This window comes from Centroberyx gerrardi, chromosome 21 (genome assembly GCF_048128805.1).
Source record: "Centroberyx gerrardi isolate f3 chromosome 21, fCenGer3.hap1.cur.20231027, whole genome shotgun sequence".
NCBI classification, from domain to species: Eukaryota; Metazoa; Chordata; class Actinopteri; order Beryciformes; family Berycidae; genus Centroberyx; species Centroberyx gerrardi.
The window spans coordinates 15,208,774-15,225,558 of record NC_136017.1 but is presented as its reverse complement, the minus strand read 5'-3'; the positions used below and the strand labels follow the sequence as shown (position 1 = coordinate 15,225,558).

The 16,785-nt window shown below is 40.8% G+C and overlaps 1 protein-coding gene across 1 annotated transcript; it reads left to right on the top strand.

Moving 5' to 3' along the window:
- Nucleotides 1-1,241: 1,241 nt before the first annotated feature.
- On the top strand, nt 1,242-11,223 carry gpr137c (G protein-coupled receptor 137c). The gene is made up of 8 exons (XM_071926445.2): nt 1,242-1,616; nt 6,740-6,789; nt 6,988-7,095; nt 7,229-7,367; nt 7,813-7,962; nt 9,476-9,601; nt 10,241-10,362; nt 10,938-11,223. Exons 1-8 carry the CDS (start codon nt 1,242-1,244, stop codon nt 11,221-11,223), a joined length of 1,356 nt encoding a protein of 451 aa, XP_071782546.1.
- The last annotated feature ends 5,562 nt before the right edge of the window (nt 11,224-16,785 follow it).

Sequence of the window (16,785 nt, the reverse complement as noted above, 5' to 3'; positions counted from 1 at the left end):
CTATCTTGGTGATATCCATACGTTTCGATGGCGTTTTGTTAGCTAACATTCATGTATTTAGAGGCTACATGTCGGCATATTTTCCGCGGAATGTAAGCCAAAGACATTGCTAGTTTACAAAGTTAGGATATTTCGCCAAGTTTTACACTGAAATTTTAAGGATATGTCACAAGTGAAAGATGTTCGCTTGTTCAGGGAATCAGTGTCAAGGTACCAGAGTAAAAACAACTTCCTGTCATAGTGTTAAAATAAAACTGTTATTGGCGAATATGTGTTGCCACGTTTTTGAGTAATGCAAAGTACTGAAGTGAAAAGGGGGCATCTGTAGTAAATAGAAATGCAATTGTTGTCTTTTCATTTCGAAGGTTGTTGTTCTGTGTTCGCCAATACCTACTTATTCTATTTTTCAAGAGTCAAATTTGACGCTTTTATTTTGAAGGCCAAGTCGACTGAGTACCGGTGTTACTCTATCTCTCTCTCGCTAACTTGACGCAGCTTTCTGTAAATTGTTTTGATGTCTCTCTCCCTGCGACACAAGCCCACGTGCTCCGACAAGCCAATCAGATGAAGGGATTTTTTGACTGAATTAAATGACCAATCGCATGGGAATAAGGGGGCGGGGCGCTTCTACAGCTGACATCATCACAAACCAATCGAGTGAGAGAGTTGTGGGGGCTGGGTGGGACGTATAGCCAATGAACTGGCACATAGGGTAAGTGGGCGTAGACACGTCGTTCACTTTGGAGATTAGCGCGGAAACTGGGTGGAATCTGTGGATCCAGAGCGAGGCGTTTTGACGCAAAAGCGAGCCCGCTGCTGAGCCAAAATGGCGCCCTACGGAGAGCTAGTTTCCGTATTATTCGAGAGCAGGGAGGCGGGTCCAAAACTGCATCACAGCTGATCTGGAGGTTTTCCTCCCCCCAAGTTGTTTTTTGCAGAGAGAGAGCAGCTTTGCAGAGATTCACAGGGGGACCTCTCTCTGTTTTTTCGTTCCCCCTCTCTTGTTTTTGTCTTGTTTTTAGCCCAGCGTTTTTTAAACCCCCCTCTTTCTCCAACCAAACAACGGACTTACATCCCAGCGCAGTTCATTATGCAACTTCTTTTCAGAATAAACTGCTTTTATCGCATTTTTTGCACTGGAATACCCTCGTCTTTTCTCGTCAACCACGGTGAAATTAACCCGAGTTTGACCTAATTCCAGTGTTTTTACCTTCCCGACACCCCGCGAGCCGTCAATGGAGATGTTTTCAGCAGGAAAGGAGGTCAATTCCCATTTGTTTACCTCAGTGAAGGAGTCCCCCGGAGCTGCAATCTCCCCAACACTGGAGCTCAGTCTGACTATCATCTACACCGTCCTCTACTCGTTCCTGTTTATCTTCGTTTACCTGCAGCTCTGGCTCATTCTGCACTACGGACACAAGCGCTTCAGCTACCAGAGTGTGTTTCTGTTTCTGTGCTTGCTGTGGGCAGCGCTGAGGACAACACTCTTCTCCTTTTACTTTAAAAATGTGGTGCAGGCCAACCAGCTGCAGCCCCTGGCCTACTGGCTGCTCTACTGCTGCCCAGTCTGCCTGCAGTTCTTCACCCTCTGCCTGCTCAACCTCTACTTCACCCAGGTAGGACTGCTGTGTGTCTGTGTCTGTGTGTGTGTGTGTGTGTGTGTGTGTGTGTGTGTGTGTGTGTGTGTGTGTGAGGGAGAGGGAGAAACGGGATGGAGAGAGGAGGTGTGTCTGTGAGTGTGAGACAGAGAGAAATAATGGAGAGAAAGAGGGAGAGCAAAGGTTGTGTGTGTGTGAGAGAGAGAGAGAGAGAGAGGGATGGAGGGAGAGATAAATAAAGAGAATGGAGATATAGTAAGGTGTGTGTGTGATAGAGGATAAAGAGACTGTGCAGTGTGTGTGAGAGAGGATGAGAGGGTGCGAGGTGTTTGTGTGTATTTGTGTGTGTGACCTGATTTCAGAAAACAGCTGACGTTGCAATACTGCACTCATTGTATTCATTTCACACTGTTCAACTTTAATCTATTTACTGTTGACTGAAAAAAAATATCATCTATTCTACAGCAGATGGTGTCCATACAGTGGATGTGAAGGCAAATAGTATTCAATTGTATTCTATTGTATGGAGTCTAGGCCAACATGGCTGCAGGTTGTTTAGGGAGGATTCATTGTAATCTCTGGTACCGACATCGCCCATTAATTCCCAATTGACGCAGACCAAGGACACCTAGCAACCATAGACAGCCTATCTGCCCACAAATAGCTCCAAGGACAGTTAATGAACTGTAAAGGTGCTGTGTGTAGCATTTCAAAATCAGTCAATCATTAGCACAGTCATTTTGAGACATTAGTATAATTACTGTAAACAAACGAGACCATGAGAAGAGATTGAAGGCCTCTACTGGCCTCTACACAGCATTTTACATTGGCTTCGTCTCAAACCCAAGGAAGCTTCCTATCTAGCTAGCATTTTCTAGGTAGGAGGTCAACATTTTCAAGTTCTGTCTCATTGTGGAAGGGCACATAGGAAGCATCCTTTTAAGGTACCTTGTTTTAGCCGGTTTTGAATGAAGTAGGCTATACAGTGGTTCCTTAGGCGTGGTAGGACATCCCACAACACCTTGCAACGTCAGCAAAGAAGAAGAAGAAGAACAAAAGTTCCAACATCCGCTAAAATTAATGGCGGACAAAAGTCTGCGCTTCGGCCAAAAGTTCTCCAAAACTAACATATGACCGTAACAAATAACATACATGAAACATTTTCAATTTTATGTCAAAATTGTCAATAGGGAATCATGTTAGCCGACTTAATTTTAGTACGTTCAACTGTTTCTGGAACGAAAGTTTAGCTAGCTAGCAGTAACATTACTACTGCAGCAGCAAGGCTTAGTTTGATGGTCGAGAAAATGAACTGGCTGCAGTATCCATATAAAAACAACATGGATGATTTTTCATTGCCAACATAGGACACAAAGCTAGCCAGCATATGTTTATAATTTCTTTTAATCTCTTTTGAAAAAGCTGTTTGATTATTCTGGCTGTTAGCGGAGTGTAACATTACCTGCAGTCACAGTAGCAGCGGTAGTAGTAGTGTTTGAAACAGTATTGCTCTGTCACTATTGGACAAAGCTGTCAAGTTCAGCTGCAGACGGCTTTTCTTCATCTGCAAATGAGGAAATGAGGCGACCGTGGTCCACAACAGCCTACGTGCTCGGTCGTAGAGAATGAGCAGACTTTTGTCAGTTTATTTTGGGGTTATTTTCTTCGGTTGGTTGGTTTTTGGTTGCCTGTGGTTTGAAAGCTCTTTAAATTGGGTTGAGAGATTTTAAGATAAAAGCTTGTGTTGCAGTCCAGGCCTCCATTGATGTGACCAGTGTCCTGTTCAATATATGGACAAGATTCAACTAAATGTCCCCGTCAGCTACATGTTATCACAAACCGTGTGTGTGTGTGTGTGTGTGTGTGTGTGTGAGAGCGTGTGTGTGTGTGTGTGTGTGTGTGTGTGTGAAACAGAGAGAGAGAGAGAGACAGTTGGTCAGTCACAGTTGTTTAACAGCTGCCCACTCCAAATATCAAAGGCCAGTTTGTATCTCTCTCTCTCTCTCTCTCTCTCTTTCTCTGACTCTCTTTCTCTCTCACACATACACACACACACACACACACACACACACACACACACACACACACACACTTTGGGAAGTTGGCTGAATGACTGAATTAACTTTGTAGTCCTATCAGCTGATCTGTGACCAGTCAAAGTCATTCTCACTTTCACTCTTAGTCAGGTGAAAATAGGCCAGAAATGGATCAAATTGTTCAGACTTGTGTAACAGCAGCAAAATTAACATACATGTACAGTTCAATGCCCTGAACATATTTAGAATTGGAACCATCGCACAAATGGTGCCGATCAATTGAAAAACATGAATCTACACCTATGTTTTGATGGCAAATAAATGCAATAGTGTTGAGTAAAACATCATAAACTTCTGTAATCATCATGTAGTGGCAAATTCAATGATACTGTGTAAAGAAATACAACGAAATTGCAATTTTAAGAGAACCCAAAACATTGCCATTTAATTTATTTTTAAATTTACATCCACCTTCTTAGAAGCAGACAGAAGGATGGAAATAGTGCAAATGTAACAGCTTGTCAGGGCAACGTGTTAATGTACAGCAGGAAGGGCGAGTCACACACACACCATAAAATGTTATAGAGTCATGTTACTGCAGTGACCAAACTCTTCATGTCTCTGGTTTAGTGTTGGACCAGGTCAGACCTGAACAATATATCAGATTCATTTTGAGGTTCTTGACCTCTGGCGCTATAATTAAAGGTCAAAATTTTTCAAAATTTGAAAGGCCACAAAGAGCAATGATGCACTTTGTGACTGATTGGCCACTATGACACGACATGCCATCTGACACACCATCATGGAAACCCCTGTGTGTGTGTTTGAGTGTGTGTGTAGCATGTTTTCTGATGAGTCAGGCATGAGTCGTGACATGTGATTTAGTTCCCCTTGTTAAGTTTTTAACTCATTCAGAGACACAACCTGCAATAGTGATTAATAAAGGGGGCGGAAAATGGTCATATTGGCCTTATCAGTTATCACTTCGCAATACATTTTGAGGAATAGGTGGTTGTTTGTTGCATTGCTTAAAACATTTTTGAAGGCATCGCTTATTATAAAATCACTTAGACTCTAACATGTAAGCACACACCTTAATAATGTATGAAAATGGTTTTACATAACCACACCACTGTTCAAATCAAAGCCTGCATGTGAATAAATTGTTGATTTAACTGGATTTCTATGGCTTTTTGAGGCAAAGCAACCACACACACACACACACACACACACACAGTGTATGAACAGGCAGTGTGCTGTTGGCTGGTTGCTTCATTTCTAGGTTACAAATTACCGCCCTCTGGCCTACATTCTCACACAAAAGGGTTTGTGTGTCTGAGTGTGTGTGTGTGTGCGTGCGCGTGTGTGTTTAGTTAAATTGAATGTTGACATTGTTGAGCAGGTTTCAGGACCTTTGGGTCCGTTACACCTATCATATAATATCAAAAACACAGGGTCATTAATCTGAACATTTGAAATGTTTAATAGATAATGAGGCTTTCATCAGACTGTCTGTCTGTCTGTATTTGTGAAGAGCTGAAAATACATTTTGACAAACATCGCTTGGAAACAAAATGCCATTCTAGGAAGTGAGTGAGCTGAATCACTGGAGACCAATGTCCCATCTTTTCCACACTCTTAAATAGGACTTGTCTGCGGTTCGAATTATGAGTTTTTGACTGACGTTTTTTTCCCATGCCAGAAGATTGCAAGTATTCAGTGTTTCCCCCAGAGTTTTATTCTTGTCAGGGTGGAAAAGCCTCTGGAACAACATTTAGACCATCATGGGACACTAAAACTCTCCACTGAAACCCAGACTAATGAAGTTCTTTCAGGTGGTAACACAACATGTGTCCCTATTGGCTCAACATGTGTCCCTATAGAGACACACCGATCAGGTGAAAGTGATATACCACTTTAATAGGTTTGACTAGGGCAGCACAGTTAATCCTCAAACACACACACACACACACACAATTTACATTATATATATATTGGCACACAGCGTCATGTGATGTGCAGTGGAATCTTGGCCCTCTTGTTTTTTCTGTGTGTGTGTGTGTGTGTGTGTGTGTGTGTGTGTGTGTGATTTAAAGGTATACAGGAATCTCCACAGGCTCTGTTAAGTCACACTCTTCTCCTAAATTGACCCAGTTTTTTTTTGTTTTGTTTTTTTTTTCTTTGTAACATTTGTAACATATTTCCTCTCAATAGAACACCCCAAAAACATTTTGAAGCTTCGAATAGGACTTGGAGCCTTAAAATCGATACAAACATTAAAAAAAATCATGTCATCATAAGCAGCTCTAATAATAATTTGTCACCTCTGCTCATCATATTTCTGTATGTGGATTTATTGAACATGCCCTGCAGGAACTGCTAATGTAATAACTTGTTGAAATGTCGTAAAATGTCCCATGAGTCAGAAATGTAATAAAAATGCTAATGTACAGTGATAAATTGTCAGACGTATATTGTAATAATTTTTGTTATAATAATAGATATAGATAATGCTACAGATTGTTGCATTAGTCGTTATAGAATGTTAATTTTTTTCGATTGTTTTTATTGTTTGGCTTTTGTTCTGTGAAGCACCTTGTAACTTTGTTTAGAAAAGTGCTCTATAAATAAAGTGTATTGTTATTATTAGAATTGCATTATAAGAACATAGCATTGAATTTTTTTTTTAATTGGTACAGTATCAGTCTTAAGGACATTTTTTAAGTTTTATTACACTTTTGACTCATTCAGATAAATGTTTTATTACATTTTTGACAATTTATTGCATTATGTCCTAACTCAGTTTCATACAAAACTAGCCAAAATATGAATTAAATAATATACAATTTCAATATAGTGTGTTGATACTTTACCTTATTTCTCTCTGTCTCTGTTTTTCAGTTCAATGACTTTACTGTCATGAGTATTTATCAGAAAAGATATTGCCAAAGCAATATACAAAACATAAAAAATTTAAAAAACCTACAACTGTTCATGCATTCAGACCACACAGATGCTAAATAATACTGTTTGAACACGTGTATTACACAATATTAGATAATCACCAATATCTATAATAATATTGGAATGCTTCTCTCTGTCTAGGTGATGTTTAAGGCCAAAGCCAAGTATTCCCCAGAACTCACCAAGTACAAGTAAGTCTGACCTGTTGTTGTTGTTGCTGGTTTGCATGTCATTTGTCATCTACATTGGAAACATCTATAAGGAGTGCTAATATTGCAGTTTTTGTTCATTTAACGGCTGACGTATAAACCTTTTTTGACTGATGACCCTCTGTTTTCTCTCTCTCTCTTTCTCGTTCTGTCTCAATGTCTCTCTCTCTCTCTCTGCAGGGTTCCTCTGCGTTTGTTCTTCCTGTGTCTCAGTATCTTTTTCCTGGTGGTGAATTTAACTTGTGCACTGTTGGTGCAAGGAGCTCTGGAGCGCTCTGAATCACCAAGGTAAATCGACAAATACCTTTTGCACTACTACTGGAATCAGAAATGTAAATTACCTAAACACTGAAATTTTTAAGTTTTTCATTTTTTCTGCCTTTCCCCCCGTCATTTTCTATCTATCTGTCCGTCCCCCCAGTGAAGGGGGTATCCGACATGCGGTGTTGGCCCGGGTCCTGATCAACGACAGTCTGTTTGTGCTGTGTGCCGTCTCTCTGGCCGTCTGCATCTTCAAGATCGCCAAGATGTCCTCTGCCAACGTTTACCTCGAATCCAAGGTAGGAATACAACCATATACAGTATGTAATATCATAGCATATTATACAGTGTTCCCCACAGTTTGGGAACAGTGTGTGTGTCGGGGGGGGGCTTGACCATCACAATTTCACAAGCTCTCTTATTTGCACTTTGTAATGACATTTTTAAATTGTTGTTTACATTCTAGCAAGCCAATGGCATCGCTAGAAAGATTTGTGTCTCAGAAATGAACATAATTCTGCACAGTCAGACTTTGTTGTCACTGAGCTTTTATTTATTACATCGTATCGTGGTTGTATTGAATTGTGAACCTCATATCGCGTATTGAATCGCATCGTGAGATAAGCGTATCGTCCCATCACTAGTAAGCAGTAGTAGTGAATCAGTAGATTTTTAATAATGGGACAATACATAAAGGGATATATCAGTATGATCCTATAATAAGCACCAAATCTGTGTCTCCAGGGTACGTCAGTGTGCCAGGCGACAGCCATAGGAGCCGTGGTGATCCTCCTCTACACATCCAGAGCCTGCTACAACCTGGTGGTGGTGGCTCTGTCTCCGCAGGACAGACCCAGCCCCTTCAACTACGGCTGGTACAGCGTTTCTGACCAGGTACTGTGCTGAGTCTGTTCACTTCTGGATGGGAAATACATATTTATTTAGCCACAGTCTGTGTGTGTGTGTGTGTGTGTGGACAATCCATCTTAGGAGATTTGGGAAGGCAATGCTTAGTAGGGTAAAGGGCTTTGTTTGTCTATAAATAACCATCTGCTTTTGTGTGTGTATGTGTGTGTGTGTGTGTGTGTGCGTGTGTGACCTACATCATGGCTCAGCCCTTGAGACAGACAGGCCATTTTAAAGGGTTTCCTCGATTAGTGTGTGTTAATGTGTGTGTGTTAGACGTGATACACACCATGAATGTCCTCTGTGTGTATGTGGACGTAATCTGAAATTACGAATTGTCCCTTTAATCTGTCAGAATACAAGCTGCCAGTGTGACATCTCACCATATCTGTGTGATCATTCTGTGTGTGTATGTGTGTGTGTGTGTTCCTCTTTAAGAAAACTATGAAAAATATCCATTATATTTCATCAACAGGGATGTAGCGGGTGGTAAAACCGACCTTAACTCAGATTTCCCACCTTTTCCCCCAAATATATATAAGAATATATTAATAATAAAAATACTAATACTGTATAAAGGAATGGTTCTATGAAAATGTCATTAGTTTTTGTTTGTAATGGTGCTTGTTTGCCTTATGATGATCCTCACTTGGGTCATAGTTTACCCTACTTTTTATTTACTGCTGGTCATAATATAACGTAACATATGACTTTTAGAGGTATCTCATAAAATATTCCATAAAAGTACAGTTTTAGTGTTGCAACCTGCACTAAAGCCAAGGACAGAAGTGGAACTAAGACCAAAGTGACCCCCAACCACCACTCTGTTAGATAATGAATAACTGTAGGGGAAATAGTGTTGGGTCTTATACTTTCAGGACCCTAAGCTTATGGTTAGGTCAACGTTAGGCTAGTGTTAGTGCATGTAGTAGTGAAGTAGAGAAGAGTTAGTCTGGGGACACACTACATGACTTTTAGGCTGATTTTAGCCAAGATCGGAACGAGTCGTCGTGTCATACAGATGATCTTGTAGTGTGTGAGGGGCTTTAATCCAGTTGGGACAATCACCATTATTTCAAATGTGTGTGATTTTTATGACACAAATCAAGTCTCAACGTCCTCCTGTAGTGTGAGCTGGTCAACGAATCAAATCTGAACTTAAATCAGCAATAGCCGATGAGAGTTGAAAACGAAAGAAGGGGAAAAAAAGTGTAAAAGTGTGGAAAGAAAAATGCTTCACCTCCATGTTTGTGTTGGTTCAGTTTTGCAGTAGCTTTAGATTTCATCTTGTCGCCTGATTGGTTTGTTTGTGTGGCGTTAGAATTCAGGTAGTGTGTTATGCAAATACGTACACATTAACTGTGTGATGTCCAGTCTTTTCACAGTCGTGTAGTGTGTCCCAAGCCTCAGGTAATGTATGTAACTGATACATAGTATATCATACAAGTGTGTGTGTGTGTGTGTGTGTGTGTGTGTGTGTGTGTGTGTGTGTGTGTTGCAGGCTGATGTGCAGGAGATCAGCGGTGAAGCCTACATCGTGTTTGGGATCATTCTGTTCTTCTGGGAGCTGCTGCCTACCAGCTTAGTGGTGGTTTTCTTCAGAGTCCAGAGACCCAACCAAAACCTGGTAAAAAAAACACACACACTATTCTATTCTATTCTATTCTATTCTACATATGCCTTGGGTTCTGTTCTCGTCTATTCTACACTATAATCAGTGTTATTCAGAAACCTTGTATGTCAAAAAAGTCAACTTTTCAGCCGCTGATGGAACTTTTTGTTTTCTGTTGAAGTCTGTGTGATATTTTTATAATGCATCATGAATTGTCTGGCTCGGCTCCAGAGTCATGACATATTTCCTACACATTGGAGGCTCTGTTATCTGTCGGGTAGAGTGAAACAAGTCCACATTCTGTACAGAAGACTAACTGAGTGGTCAAACACAGTGTAGGCAGAGTAGTTCTTTCTTGAATATGAGAGGAGGATTGTAGGAGTTGTGTGAAAATGTACAACTGGGATGTGAAGACTCAAAGCTATGGTCAAACGTTCACCATAATACAGCTTTTACTACATTTTTCTCAAGTGTAAATAACAATTAATAACCCGTTAAATAACACACAAGATTTGTAGAAAGCTTGATAGCGTTCCAGGTATCAAGCGGCATCTCTGACCTACTGACCGACTGACCTGACTTTGATTCTTGAAGACTAATAGCTGTAGGTAAAAATGTAAACATAGTAACTTCTGCTTTCCTTCTCTCCTCCAGACTCCAGGAGGGATGATCAACAGTCACAGTTTCAGCTCCAGAGCCTATTTCTTTGACAACCCTCGACGGTATGACAGTGACGACGACCTATCCAGGAGCAACAGCAGGGCCGACAGGGCTAGGTGGGTACGCACACACACACACACACACACAAGACACATACCTCATACACACAAACAAGTACATACATAGATTTGCCAGAGCTACACACAACTAATGCCACTTCTGCACTGCTTTAATTAGGGTTTAACCGATGTGGGTTTTAAGGGCCTATGTAGATATTTTTGGATCCATGGATGTTTTGTGCTGATATGCAACATCTTTAAAAGTCACCATTTTCATGTCAAAAATTTCCGAAATTCCAAGTATTTTTTTCCCCCCTAGAATTTTATTCTTGCCAGCGTGGAAAAGCCTCTGAAACAGCATTTAGACCATCATGGGACACTAAAACTCTCCATTGAAACCTAGGAGAATAACAACAACAACAACAATAACAAGAAGAAGAATATCAAATATTATAATACAATACAGCCTGACAAATCGGTCTGAAAAGTAAATACCATGATAGATAAAATGATTGATTAATCAACAGATTTTTTCTCTCTCCTTCCTTCCTCTCCTCTCCCTCCCTACTCCCCCTCTCAATCCTCATCTCTCTCTCTCTCTCTCTCTCTCGCTCTGTCTCTCCCTCCCTCAGCCTCCTCTCCTCCACCCCCCAGCTGGGCTCCTCCAGCTGGTACGGCTCCATCCAGCGCAACGGCAGTCTAACGGGAGGCGTGGCGTCCGCCCCGCCGCCCTCCTCCACGGCCCCGCTGCTCTTCGCCTACGGAAACATCCAGAGCCACCACCACCACCACCACCACAACTACTACTCCACCCCGCAAAACAACAACTACCACCACCACCACCAGGGCAACTACTACTCCACGCCGCAGAATTACTACTGCGGCTCGCAGACCTATTTCTGCACCCCGCAGAATTAAGAAGGGTCCATTGGACAGCGGTGTTTTAATTCTAAAAGTTGGGTCGCTGAAAGAGAATCATCACCATCAGAATAAGTACCAATCAACCAATCAGAATGGCTGTTGTGGCTTCATACAGATTTCAGCCCTGTAAATCCTCACTTGCGCCATTTTGCTTCCCCAACTAAATCAAAGCAACTACCTAAGAGTGATATTCTAGTGCTCAGGACCTAGATGGGCAGCAGGAGTATAAAGAAAATGGTTCAGCAGATTATTCTGGAGAAATGTGGTGGAAATTCCTAATGTTGCATTCCTGGAAGAGAAAGCAACCACTGCTTTCTGACAAAGTTACTTTAAAAAGAAACTTTCTGAACTTTTTAGAAAGTTTTAACAAAGCTTTCCGGCAACATGAATACATTATTGTATTAAAAATGCCAAGACCCACTTTTAGGTTCCTTTTCCTTGATTTCACCCCGAGATGAAACGAAAGCGTATGTGAAGAGACACAAAATGGCCGCTGCAGTAGAATGGCAGCAGGCAGGCGGGAGCTGTGAGCGATGATGACAAAGGATGCATGGGTGTTCACACTGTTACATTCCATTTTCCTGCTTTTCCTTACATCGTTTCCCGCCTTTTTTTTTTTTTCAATTCTTGTGTTGAACTGGGGTCCTTTGAACGTACCACCATCCACTGTTTTCTCTAACGGAGATCTCTTCTTTTCCTTCACCTCTATGATTAACTACTTTATTTTTTTGAAGGACAAAAAGACTCCTGAGGATGTCATCTGCTTTAAACGGCATGTGTATGGACTAAAAAGAAATCGAATCAGCAGGAACACAGGCCATGGACCAGGATTTCACGAGCACCCTGCTAGTGAAAACCACAATGACCAGACTTTTTTTCTGTATATGATCCCTGCCCCCCTTTCCTTGTAAATTTGGTTAAATCCACTGGACAATCCCCATTCCATGGAAACTACCATTCTGCGCACACAGGTGCCATGGGGCCAACATGGCTACTGCTGAAAACTGCAATGGTCTGTCAATCAACAGCGATGGACCATAAGACTTGTCAAACTATGATTTAGGACCAAAAATGCGTTGTGGGACTGTTTTCTAATGGGTGCACTTATGACAAGAGTGTTTGAGTTAGCCAGGGCTGAAAAAGTTTGAGGCTAGGCACTTTTGCTGAGAAGAAAACGTGTCGCCACTAAAAAAAAAAAAACATAGACAACCGTTCTGTGTGGGACACAAAGATGGAAGTTGAGGATTTTGGACGCTAGTCTTGCCATCTTGGTTCCTTCTGCTGTAGCCCTCGCTAAACGTCAGGCTACTCTGGAAAATGGCTAGCAATAGGATGTTGGGCTAGCTTGTCCTTCCTTAAAAGGATATAAACACTTAATTATGTGCCACCCACACAAAGCATTTCATTGTGTTTCTTACCTCGAGGTGGTTATATTGGACAGTAATGTCATTAGTCTCTTTTAATCACAGTTAGCTGGCTTCTACCAGTGTTTGCTAGCTACAGTACGCAACATGCTAACAGCTAGCTTCCCTGCAATATCTGTATTAACAAAAATTTCACCCCAGCTAAGTTTCTCAATAATTACTCACCAAAGCCGACATTTGAGATGCAAATACTGTCCAACACAGACTTTATGAGGTAAGAAACATATGAAATGTTTGCATATCCTTTGTTATTAAGACAATGTTTGTTCATTTTGAAGCCACACAGATGGGCAGTGGTACAAACAGCATTAACAGGCTTATATCTGCACAGAAAACATACATGAGCTACAGCCCTAATCCTAATATAAGTATACTCATTTGGATTCTTGAAGAGTTTGACTTGAATTAGTAAAAATAAGCTTTTTACAACTGTAAACCCGTGTAAACCGCTTACAGCCCTGAGACATGCGTAAAAGTCATATGTAGCTGTTACATATTGTCAGTCCCAATAGCAAAAGCTCAGTCAATAAGTTATAAGTCAAATCGAATGAAGCGATTCATAAACAAAGCCAGTGGTTCAACAGGGGGCGCCATACTGTAAAGACGGATTCGGGTTTTAATTCAATCTGCACAGTTACAAGCACATATCACTGCTGTTGGATGAAAAAAAAAGTAAAGTTTTTTAAGATAGCCTACCTAATGTGTTTTCCAATGGGTTTCATTGGACCTGATAGAAGTTACTCAAGTCATTTAACTCAACTGTGGCCAAATCCAGACAACCTTAGCCAAATGACACTCTCTTTGATATGGAATTTCATATTTAGCTTCATGTCAGGAAGCTCTTCTAAAAAATTAAGACTTAAAGACTGGAAACCGTGTCAGACAGTGTGTGTCTGGATTTGACCACTGCTCCATTAGGACCATGCAAACTGTCGAATTGTTGAATGATGAAAATGAAAAACGCCAAAATCGGAGTTGGGAAGTTTTCCTGACATTATCATTGAAAACAAGCGCGGACTAAGTTAACTTTCGAATGCAAATGTGTCTTTTATTCGGACAATATGACGGATTAAAGTACCATGGATGACATGTAACCTACAGTATAATCATCTGAGGAATACCATGGAGGAGAAATCATCCCTAGGAATGTTGGGAAAAATCTCAGAAAATGCATTTTTTGACTATAGGGGACCCAAAAGAATCTCCATGTAAACCAATACTAACTGATCCTTTGTGAGTTGTGAGTCAACGTTTTGCACTTAGAAGAATCTTTAAACTTCACCTTCTGAAAAAGGCTGTGGGTTTGAATGTAGGATGTCATCTCCTGTCCTGTTTCGTGTGTGTGTGTGTGTGTGTGTGTGTGTGTGTGTGTGTGTGTGTGTGTGTGTGTCCCACTTCACCTTTTCTTCAGTAATTGTATCGTATAGCTGGTTTGACTATTTATCCTATGAGAAACGAAATATCAATGTGCCATCACATCATGTCATATCTAGTAGTTTTATTCCTTAAAGGAATAGTTCACCCAAAAATAAAAATTCTGTCATCATCTACTCACCCTCATGCCAGTTGAAACACAGGTGAAATTTGTTAGTCCATATAACACACAGGGAGGTTGCCAGCACAACTTCGTAGCAGCCTTCTCCAAAACAACTGAAGTCAATGGGGACCTGTTCTTTAGAGTTCCAAAACAAAAACAGCCAAACAATCACACTGTGTTATTTGTTGCAAATCAATCAGCTGTAGTTAAGATTTGCACTAAGTTATGGTGTAAATATACTGTAGGTCTTTTTGGAACTCTGAGGAACTGGTCCCCACTGACTTCAGTTGTTTTGGAGAAGGCTGCTATGGAGTTGTGCTGGCAACCTCCCTGTGTGTTATATGGACAAACTTCACCTGTGTTTCAACTGGCATGAGGGTGAGTAGATGATGACAGAATTTTCCTTTTTGGGTGAACTATTCCTTTAAGGAAAAGCTTTTTGCACAAAATGATGGATGGATGTTTTTTGTTCTTGCGTCTCCATGCTAATCAGTTTCTAATCCAATGTGTGATTTACTGACGTTTTGAGTCAGTTGTGTGTGTAATCTTTTTTTTTTATACATTAGAAGTTTATTTTTCACTGATTTTACTGTTGTTTTCCCCCCCTTTTCCCCCTCTCTCACGCAATTCATGATCTCATGAACACTGAAAGACCGCAGCCTTTAAAGCAATATTTCACTTTGCGAGAACATGAGCAGCTTTTGTTATGTGTGTGACGCTGTTGTCAGGCCAAAAGCCAGTTTCTGCAGAAACTAAGTTTGTCAGGAATGAAGAAAAGAACGCCGATATTCTGACGCCTATGTATTTTTGAAACGACACAATGGTATTTTAACAGACTTCGACGGTCACGAAACTCACTCAACATGTAAATGAACATCTCAACTTTGACTTCATAGAAGAAAACTAAATTGAAGTAGTTGGGTTTTCCCTGTCAGCAGCAAGAAGTTATGTGAGTTCTTGAAGTTAACCACCAATATTGGATGTCTTTGTAACTGGTAGTGATGCCACTTGCTCTCACTTTACTTGCCTCTAGCATACAGTCTACCCACTAAAGCAGGGTGACTGACATATTTGAAACTTGTACACTTGATATCAAACTTGGTTCCGTTTCTTGAGACGAGTCAGAACATCTTCAAGTCAAGTAGACCATTCCTCTTGCTTCAAATCACTTGTTTCAATGGGTTTCGTAAAAAAAACAACAACACACTGAACCGCATTGAAAGAAGCAAAGTTCTCTCACTATATGGGTCCATTCGTTCACCTGTTTCAGAAAAATGAACATTTGCAGTGCATGCTTCTGCAGCAGCGAGCGGAGCCAGAACTCGGTGTCATGTTTTCTTTCCAAGGTGATATTACTTCTGTACAAATGTATATTTGCTAGAAGACGGCAATGATAATTGTTTCATTAATTGTTTTTGTTCCGAATTGTTTTATCCGTGGCCATATTGAATGTAACCCATTGTGCTATAGATCACTAATGATGTATGCAAGGCAAGCACTACCATGTTTAAATAAAGGCCTACTGCACTGTTTTTAAGACGAAATCGAACTGGAGTTCATCTGTCGCTCTCCTAAAAGGTCACAAATCAGTCTAACTTGAAAGTTAGCATAAGCACCGCAACATCATCGGAAGGAACACAGTGGAAAAAGTAGAGCTCAATGTGAAAAATGAGAAGTGTAACTCATGAAAACGTTTGAAAATGTTGGTGAAGCGCCCATGAAAATCAGCGCAAATTATAGGTTTCTGCTGGTAGATGTAAACATCCACAGTTGGTACATACACTGCCTTTGCAAGCTGTGATGTGCGACTTAACCTTGGCAGGAACACATTTACGCCTTCATTAGTTACATATGATACTGACCTAACCTGATCAAACCTAACGCACACAGGAATGAATTGAATTACACTGTGTTGCATCTGCTGCCGTCAAGACTTTTCCCACCCAAACAAGCTCCCCAGTCATGTGATAAATTTACCAGTTAACAAGTTCATGAGGAACATCCACATGTGGCATGAAGTCAAGTCAGCTGGCCAGCTCACTGCAAAACATTTTACTGTGTACTGAGACTTATCAGACATACTGAAGTGAAATTGAAACAGTTAAATCTGCCGTTATGAAGACATTTCACTTGTTTCCAGATATTTGAAACAAGCAAAATGACTTAAAAGTATTCTCTTTTTATTTTTTCTTAGTGAGTGCATAGTAAAATAATTTGGCTTGAAATGTAAATGAGCCCAATAATGCAAAATGAGATAAAATACCTTGATATGCTCGTCTTATGTGAGAGTGAAAGCAGCTTTGGATTGGACTGATTTGATTGGTGCTGCCAGACTGATAGTTCTGCATTCCTGAGTGGTGGCCAGCTCTCCTCTCTTAAAACACACACACACACACACACCTAACGCTCCCCTCTGCTGCAGTCTAGTTATCTCTGTCAGTTCCCAGCCTGTTGATTCACCACTACACTCAGTCTGCCTCATAAAGATACAGCCAGACAGAGGCGGGTGGCTTTACTATGATCCCACTGTCCTGCATATTTCAATGGCAGCTAGGCTGGAGTGAAGAAGAGGATACGGAGTGTAGCGATGAATCAACA